This window comes from Guyanagaster necrorhizus (assembly GCF_019112545.1).
Source record: "Guyanagaster necrorhizus MCA 3950 unplaced genomic scaffold BT62scaffold_1, whole genome shotgun sequence".
Classification (NCBI taxonomy): Eukaryota; Fungi; Basidiomycota; class Agaricomycetes; order Agaricales; family Physalacriaceae; genus Guyanagaster; species Guyanagaster necrorhizus.
Genome location: NW_025064880.1, coordinates 509589 through 517681, shown reverse-complemented (window position 1 = coordinate 517681; position 8093 = coordinate 509589). Strand labels below are relative to the sequence as shown.

General features: G+C 49.3%; 3 protein-coding genes across 3 annotated transcripts; 2 read left to right on the top strand and 1 right to left on the bottom strand.

Annotated features, from left to right (window-relative positions):
- Positions 1-111: 111 nt before the first annotated feature.
- On the top strand, positions 112-1932 carry BT62DRAFT_1014975 (sulfide-quinone oxidoreductase; the record flags this gene model as incomplete). The annotated part of the gene is given in 9 exon segments (XM_043178229.1): positions 112-211; positions 265-380; positions 431-468; positions 485-843; positions 894-1426; positions 1477-1574; positions 1632-1653; positions 1702-1734; positions 1787-1932. The coding sequence occupies 9 exon segments, from the start codon at positions 112-114 to the stop codon at positions 1835-1837; spliced, it is 1350 nt and encodes a 449-aa protein (XP_043046053.1). The 3' UTR covers positions 1838-1932.
- A 78-nt stretch (positions 1933-2010) lies between these two features.
- Positions 2011-4765, top strand: BT62DRAFT_880769 (uncharacterized protein; the record flags this gene model as incomplete). Its single annotated transcript, XM_043182640.1, has 8 exons — positions 2011-2311; positions 2369-2439; positions 2494-2637; positions 2695-2736; positions 2786-3991; positions 4044-4135; positions 4193-4296; positions 4353-4765. 8 exons carry the CDS (start codon positions 2011-2013, stop codon positions 4763-4765), a joined length of 2373 nt encoding a protein of 790 aa, XP_043046052.1.
- Positions 4766-4789: 24 nt separating this feature from the next.
- On the bottom strand, positions 4790-7050 carry BT62DRAFT_958464 (UEV-domain-containing protein; the record flags this gene model as incomplete). Its single annotated transcript, XM_043188453.1, has 6 exons — positions 4790-5332; positions 5387-5489; positions 5554-6254; positions 6301-6576; positions 6634-6872; positions 6918-7050. The coding sequence occupies 6 exons, from the start codon at positions 7048-7050 to the stop codon at positions 5228-5230; spliced, it is 1557 nt and encodes a 518-aa protein (XP_043046051.1). The 3' UTR covers positions 4790-5227.
- Between the last annotated feature and the right edge of the window lie 1043 nt (positions 7051-8093).

Below are 8093 nucleotides of genomic sequence, written 5' to 3'. Positions count from 1 at the left end.
TTGTAGTACTATCCGCTAATAGCCTGAGCCGACGGGCCGACCCGTATCAGCAGCACTCCTAAAAAGTTTCTCCCCTGCACAACGCATTCAAACAGCGTCCTCCTTCTAGCTATGCTTACCGTCCGACGTATCGTCTATTCCGCTAAATGGACTCGTCTCGCCAGCACCTCTGTGCACGGAGACAAGTACAAGGTCATCGTAGTTGGCGCTGGTACGCTTTTTACGATCGATTGCACTGCCTTTCTCATGCTGACAAGCAATCAGGTAGTGCTGGCTTGTCTGTTGCGAATCAAGTGTACAATCGCTTCAAATCTGCTGGAAAACCTGTGAACAGCGGAGACGTTGCCATTATTGATTCTGCAGAGTTTCATTATTATCAAGTGAGCATTTAACCCCCAAAAAGCTTTGTCCCACCGTCTAATGGTAGTAGCCTGGATGGCATGTCATCTCCCTTCCGATACCTCCACCGTCTGACTTCAACTAGGACCTTGGTCGGCTCTGGTCTCAAACAAAAGACTGAATTCCGCCGACCCTTGGCGTCGTTAATTCCCAAACACTTGACCCACGTCAATGAGAATGTCAAGTCTTTTTCCCCCGAAACCTCTTCAGTAACGACAGCATCCGGGCGCAATCTCACCTATGAGACACTCGTGGTCGCGACAGGCCTCCAGATTAACTGGAATGCCATTCAAGGCCTTCCCCAGGCACTCTCTGATTTGACATCTGGCGTCTCATCTATCTATTCATATGACACTTGCGACAAAGTCTGGGCAGACATTGAATCCCTTCGGTCTGGTAATGCCGTATTCACCCAACCAGCTGGGTTCGTCAAGTGCGCCGGAGGTACGTCCATCAGTGAATACTTAGTCCTCATTCTCAACGGACATTCTCAGCTCCTCAAAAAATCATGTGGATGGCCTGGGATAGATTCAGAAAGACCGGCAAGGGCGAGAACATCAAGGTTGATTTTTACACCGGCATGCCCACAATGTTCAGTGTCAAGAAATATTCGGATGCTCTAAATGCACTTCGCGTTCAACGCGGTGTCGGCGGTCACTTCCAACATAACCTTGTCGCGATCGACTCTGCCAACCATAAAGCCACTTTCGCCAAGAGCGACGGGTCAAAACTCGATGTGGATTATACCCTGCTGCACGTCACACCTCCGATGGGTCCCTTGGATTTTCTCAAGGGCTCACCCATAGCTGACAGCGCAGGATGGGTCACCGTCGATCAAGGTACTCTGCAACACATTAAGCCAGAGTATGCCAATATATTTGCTCTTGGAGACTGCTCATCCTTGCCTACCTCTAAAACTGCTGCAGCGGTCACCGCACAAGCCCCTGTACTTACTGAGAATCTCTTCTCTTTCATGGACACAGGCAAGATTAGCCACGCAAGATATGATGGCTACACTAGCTGTCCAGTCCGTCACGTCTATTCTCGCAGCCACTTAATGGATTGACCTATTTCTAGCTTTTGACCGGTTACGGCGAATTAATGCTCGCCGAGTTCAAATACGGTCTTGAACTGAAAGAGACATTTTCCTTCCTTGATCAATCAAAGAGCAGGAGGTAATTCCACTTTTTTTTTTTTCCTGTTGAAGCCCATACTCACAACTTTATTCTAAGGTTGTTCTACCACCTCAAAAAGGTGCGCCATAGTCTGTGAACCGTGAATAGCATGCTCAGAATTACACAGGATATTTTCCCAGCTGCTTATTGGAATTTCATGGTAGGTGGCTGTCTTCTTCATGGATGTCTACTTCATACCTTTGTCCGTCTAGGTTCGCGGGCAGTGGTTTGGTACCAACGGGATCTTCAGGCCCCGCTTTTAAAATGTAGCAAGGGTACACAATGTCGTTATTTATAGGTTCATGGTAAATACATATTACTAATATGGGTCTTACTATCTTGGACTTTCTCACGGTGTCGTGTCACAACTGTGACTGCGCATCTTTCACGAAGACCACGAGGATCTCTTGTTGACATTGACAGTGCTGAATCAACAATGTCGACTCGGCTCACCACGACTCAAGTCATCGAGCAAGGACGCTATCTAGACCCAGACTTTGAGGCATCTTCCCTCACAGTTTCTCAGCTCATGGGTGTCCTTGTTCATCACCGTGTCAACTTTCCAACACCATACTCCAAACCGAAGCTCATGCAGATCTTCAATGAAGAAATCAAGTCCAAGTTGTCGCCTCTAAAGCGTCAGCGGTTGAAGCAGCAGAACAGCATCGCCAGCAGTGATGGCATAACTGACGGTGTAACGGGGCAACCGCTGGCAGGTGGTAGTGAAACAAAGGTGAGTGTGTCGCGTTTTTATTGTATTCAGTCTGTTGACCTTATCAAGGCCACTACATCAGTGAGGAGGTCCAGACGTCTTTCTCGTGCCCCAACTCAAGAAGTGGAGTCCTCTCCGCCTCGTCCTGACCCAGTGCGTTCATATTCGACTCTACTTTTAACTTGTCTAGAACATAGCATATTACAGCCCAAGCGTCGTCGTTCCTCGGCCCAGCCGAATCTTGGTGGCCCATCACGTAAATCTACAGTTACCAATGCACAAACCCTGATGGAAGAGAGTGAACCTGAGGAAGAGCTACCGGTCCGCAAAGTCGGAAGGAGCGAGAAAGCTGTGAGTGGCGTATTCTGTATCTCGAGGTCATCGTCTCACATACCTGTGTTATCGCAGTCAGAAACCGCTGGAGCGTCGAGCCGTCGAGTATCTCATACGGTGTGTAGCTACTCTTCTCACCTGCTACGTACTGACCATGGTCGAACAGGAAGACAGTGGCTGGGAAGACAATAATGTCTTTCAATCTGGTGCCGAATCTTCATCGCCAATGCGTCCTTCGCCTGTTCGTCCGAGAACACGGCGACCGCTACGACAGTCACGAAAATCTTCTTCGGCCCCTCCCCAAATGGTCCCTTTATCACCAACCCCGCCTGCTGTGGGATCAGGCAGCTTGCACCGATCACCTCCTCAATCCCGGTTTGAACCCCAACTACCATCCATCATATCGGCAGGATCGCGCCTGTCGATACCAAGGTTCTCTACCCCCAGTCCTCCGCATGGGGAGCTTGAAAGCGAAACGAAGGATGAACCAGTTGAGGAAGTTATACCTGATGATGACGAGGGCATTGCTGAAAGGACCGTCGCTGTAGACCGTGGGGTTGATCATGAAGTCGCCGAAGAAGCGGACGCTGTCGAGGATGTACCAGCATCTGCCGTATTGCCTCTTCGGGGACAAGAGGTTGTTGAACGTCTTCTTTCTCAAGCCCAGAGGCCGCCTCCACGCGCTTCGATGTCACCTGCGATGCGATTGCTCCTTTTAACATTCCTCGTGGGGCTCGTAGCGGTGGTCTGGAATTATAAATTGGAATCTGTATCATTTGGTTACTGTGACCCCGGAAGTGATACAAACCCTTTGCTAGAAGAAGCGAGAGTCAACCGGAAGGCTATCGAATCGTGCAACCGCGAAAATAGGACACTCCTGCATGAGGACGTCGAAGGAGATCTAACGCCGTGTCCGTTACCCTTCATACTGCCATCGTTCTATCCTGATTCATGCACTCCATGTCCGGAGCATGCCACATGCACTCGGGATAGTGTGACATGCGATACCGGTTACATGTTGCGTTCACATCCGCTGTTTTTCTATCTGTCGCCCGTATCCTCTCGGAAGGACAAAAGTCTGTCGCTTTCGTCGCCACCCAATGATATCTTCTGGAGGTTGGTTCGCGAATTGGTCGATGGATTGCCTGGGTTGCCAAGCGTAACTCTGCCTCCCTCTTGTGTGGAAGATCCGAGACGCCAGAGAAACATCGGGACTTTAGGCAAATACATTGATAACGTCCTTGCCGAGAAAAGAGGCAAGATTCTCTGTGTGGGTAATGTGACTGATGTTGCTGATGTGGATGGTGGGGATGCGAAGAAGTGGGGAATGCCTCTTAATGGTCTCCGAGATCTCATGTTGAGTTTGACACCGGTGGGTATCTCTGTCATTCTGTTTGCCAATCTAGATTCTGAGTATCTTGTAGGCTTACCTCATTAAAAACTTCGACGACCTGTTTACCGAAGCTATTCAGCAATTGGTAGAATGGGGTGGTGTCATCATAAGTGAAGATTCCAGGTGCGTTCATGTATCTATCACGATATAAATTTGTTTTACTTATTTGTATTCATCTAGTGGTGACCGTTACATTGCACACAAAAGTCCTCGTCTCACCTGGATGTGTACCATGAGAGTAAAGTCTCGGGAAATATGGGTCGCATGGCGATTGACGCTGTTTGGTGCGTTACCGGTGCAACATGGTATACACCGTCACTAACCATTTTGTTATTGCTAGGTCTACTTGGGTGCGGCGTTTTCGCACTCCTAGCCCGACGCAGAAGAGTCAAAGACGAAGAGGACACTAAACGTGTAGCAGACCTTGTTGAGTACGTGCTCGCAAAGCTCAAATATACGGAACTAGGTCATCACACGGACCCTACAACCGTACCATTCCCGTATATACCATCCGTGCGGCTACGCGATGAAGTCCTGTACCTCGAACCTCAGTGGAGGAAAAGGGTGCTATGGGACCGGGTGGAGAAAGCCGTTGAGAGTAATGCGAACGTTCGAGCGAACATTCAAGAGGTGTATGGTGGTGATGAAATGAGGGTGTGGCGGTGGGTTGGAAGTCATCCATTCGCCAACGTACAGACCCCAATCAGATTTGATGTTGGGGGTCAATCAGTGGATGATGGCTCGGTCGGTTAATGATAGTATCTTTCAATCTTGTATACTTTTTCTATCGCTTGTCCTTTATCTATATAATAAGTAAAATATCACGTAGTGTTACTGTTCAATGTACAATGGTGCATCGATTACCTATCGAACTATCCTTCCATACTGAATGAGATTCTTCCGTGAAACGCCACGAATGGCGTGTACTGGGCGTTTTCACTCAACTGAGTATAGTTGTCTTGACCACAAAGTGGCAAAAGGGGCAACCTGTAAAGGATTTGACAGGTACATGACGACTTTCATGCGTAGTCAATCCCCGAAAAAGATCCGTTATTGTGTTTACAATCTGCAACAAAGAAGTCGACGCATAAGGCAAAAAACTTATCGAGGTCTGCATCAAAGCGCATATATTTCTCCTGTTTCTCCGAACCAAGGCACGCTACGAAACGCCGGTACCATGGGCCTAGATATTTGATGACTCCACAAAAGGGGTCATCATGACCACGGAGATCCCATCGACATACTCATGGGAACACCAGGCTGAATTTTCTCAATCAGCGCCCGTTTCATAAATTGTTCCTCCGCTAGTATACGGGTAGTCTGGTGTGATGAATGAACTTTGACAACCTCATATGGAAACAGAAATCACTATACCCTGAGAAAACGTTCCAAGTCTATGCGGCCGCTATTCAAGGCTCTATGGAGATGGTAAATGGTGTCCTCGATGGCATTGTCCTCTGCGACCAAGTTAATAAGCCTGAAACGATGGCAATTTACAGAGATGATGAGCGTCATTGAGAGGATGTGAGTTTATGACTCACTGATTGTGGACTATTGTCGTCGAACAAACAAGCTCATCGACTTCAGGGTCCCCCTTCCGACGAAGCTCAGATATATTTCGTTCCGTCTGATCGACGGTGCTTCTCATACGACTGCTCACATTATGACAAACGTCTCGAACAGCTTCTAATCTCGCCATTTCATCACGGATAGCAGGTTCGCCGAGGAGTAAATCAGACTGTTGCGCACGAAGGCGCTCAGCATCAAGGGACAACGCTTGAGCTAATGAAGCAAGTTCAGAAGTTAATGTCTGGTGGACTTGATCATGAAGCCGCAGCAGTTCAGGGTTTGGAGGTCGAGGCGGAGGAGCAAATGATGATGGGCGATGGACTGGGCCGGACGGGGAGATATCTACAGACTCTTCATCCAAAAGGTTGGGAACGGGAGGAGGGACGTTCACACCTGGGGGCTGCAGAGGTTGTGTTAAGGCATGAGGTGGTAAAGTAATAGAAAAATTTGGTGGTGGGGGGGCAATGACGGGCGGCGGAGGTCGTGACGGAGGACCCGAGGATCGTGGGTCATGGAAGGGGAATTGACTTTGGGGGGGGGAAATAGAGGGGATGGGCGAAGGTATTGAAGCTGAAGATGATCGGTCTGCAGGACTCCTCCTCGGGACTTCCAAATCGGCTCTTGGATGAGACGCCGGAAGAGAAGGAGGAGGGCGGCTCTCAAATATCGTTGACTAATGAAACGTCAGTAGGCAATTGATATCCATGTTTCATGGCTACCTTTCCGAAAGGTGAAGAAAGCAGAGTTGAGGAACGGCTTGGTGAAGGCGACTGCGAGGTAAATCTTGAGGCATAGCCCGGCTTTGGAGGTAATAGGGGACGGGCAGATGGCTGCTGCTCTGGTCGCGGGCTTGTGGGTAAAGGCGGTGGCTGCTTCTGCACATACTCTATATTTCCACCTGGAGGTGTAGTAGCTTGTTTAGGTTTGGCATACACGGGTGGTTCACGAGAGAAGTAATCCTGCAAAGTTTCGACCAATCCTGATAAGCTACAACCCTAAAGGAACGATTCCCGAGTCGGCGATAATCAATTGGGGTCGAAAAGGATTCCTACCTCGCTCTTACGAGTCCAGTTCTGCGTGTATTCAATGCTACATCGTCCGCTGACATCGATGTACTTGCCAGCCTTGACTAGCATGTCGCTAGTGGGCACGACGTAGACTATGGGAGGATGGGCCGGGTACTCCCTGGTGATCCAGATCGCAACAGGAATATTGTAGGAAGCGCCGCGGTACGAGATGGGGATGAGGCCATGAAGACAGAGCAAGAGCTGGGTCCGGCCATCGTCATAGGCTGGATGGAATTGAGTCAAGGACAAAGAGACAGATATTCACGAACTGTAGACGTCCGACTTGGGCCGCAGGGAAGGATAACGCGACAGGGCCACGTCCGTGTCTGAATATACGCGTTCCCTGCTGGAATACGGCTGTATGTTTTGACGCAGCCACTTCTGAGTTAAGGTGAACTCCATACCGCCCCGGCTTGCGGTCGCTTCCCGGCAAGAGTAGTTTAAACTCAGATCATCTCCGATTTATGTTTTTAAAGTCCGCCACCGGACCCAGTCCATTCCGACTTTCAAGTCTATTGTCTCCAACATGTCCGCCGCCGTCCATGCGCTGTCGGATATTGTTATCTCCACTTGGATTCCGTGCCCTGTTGATTCGTCGAAACCAAGAATTGGGCCAGGGGACAACGCTCACCGATGCCAATTCGGGGTTCAAGTCCGAGGGTGCAAATTCTGGGGCCCGACCTACCATACTCGGGGAGGCAGAATCTGCTTCCGTGCCCAAAAATACTTGCAAGATCTGCACGCTACGCAGCCACCAAAGGAAGCTTTTTTTTTTCGCGCAAATTCCTATTCCACGGATCCATTTTCTGTCCGACGAATGTTGTATACTACCCTGGACAGTGCCAGCGCGGTATGTGTCTCCAGCACAGTGGGCCTCGGAGCACACTATCGTTACTGTCCCTTGTGAGTCATCTCGCCAAAAGAGGCAGGCTGAAGGCTGGGTTTGCCATCACCACAGCTTCGCTCTAGGTGATTTCGCAAACTTCCGCGAACTTCCAGACCTGTCGATCCCACGAAAAAAAAATATATCACTTCTAGGTCATTGTTCTTGCTGTTTTTCCTCATATTCTTCGCTCGTTTTGTCAGAATCTTGCGGGCTGCTCTGGCTATTTATTCTTGACGGAGGGTGACAGATTTCTCATTGGGCGTACGGACTTGATCATCGGTCCGATGTGTATTGTTTTGAACGGACATGCTGTTTTCCTTAAACATCCCCCCCGATCTCATATCTGGCAGGGACGCCAAAATACACTATCTCCAAAACGACGGCTCTTAACTTCCCAAATGGTCTTCATCGGATCTTAACTCTAACCACACTTGTATTCGTCTTACTGATGATGCCCCATCGTAACCCGTGAATATAGTCCCCGAATGAACGCCAGTTCCTCTTATATAACGGCACGCCTCTTTTGTTTTCTTCCCCTCTAGCTCTCTCTCTCCCTCCC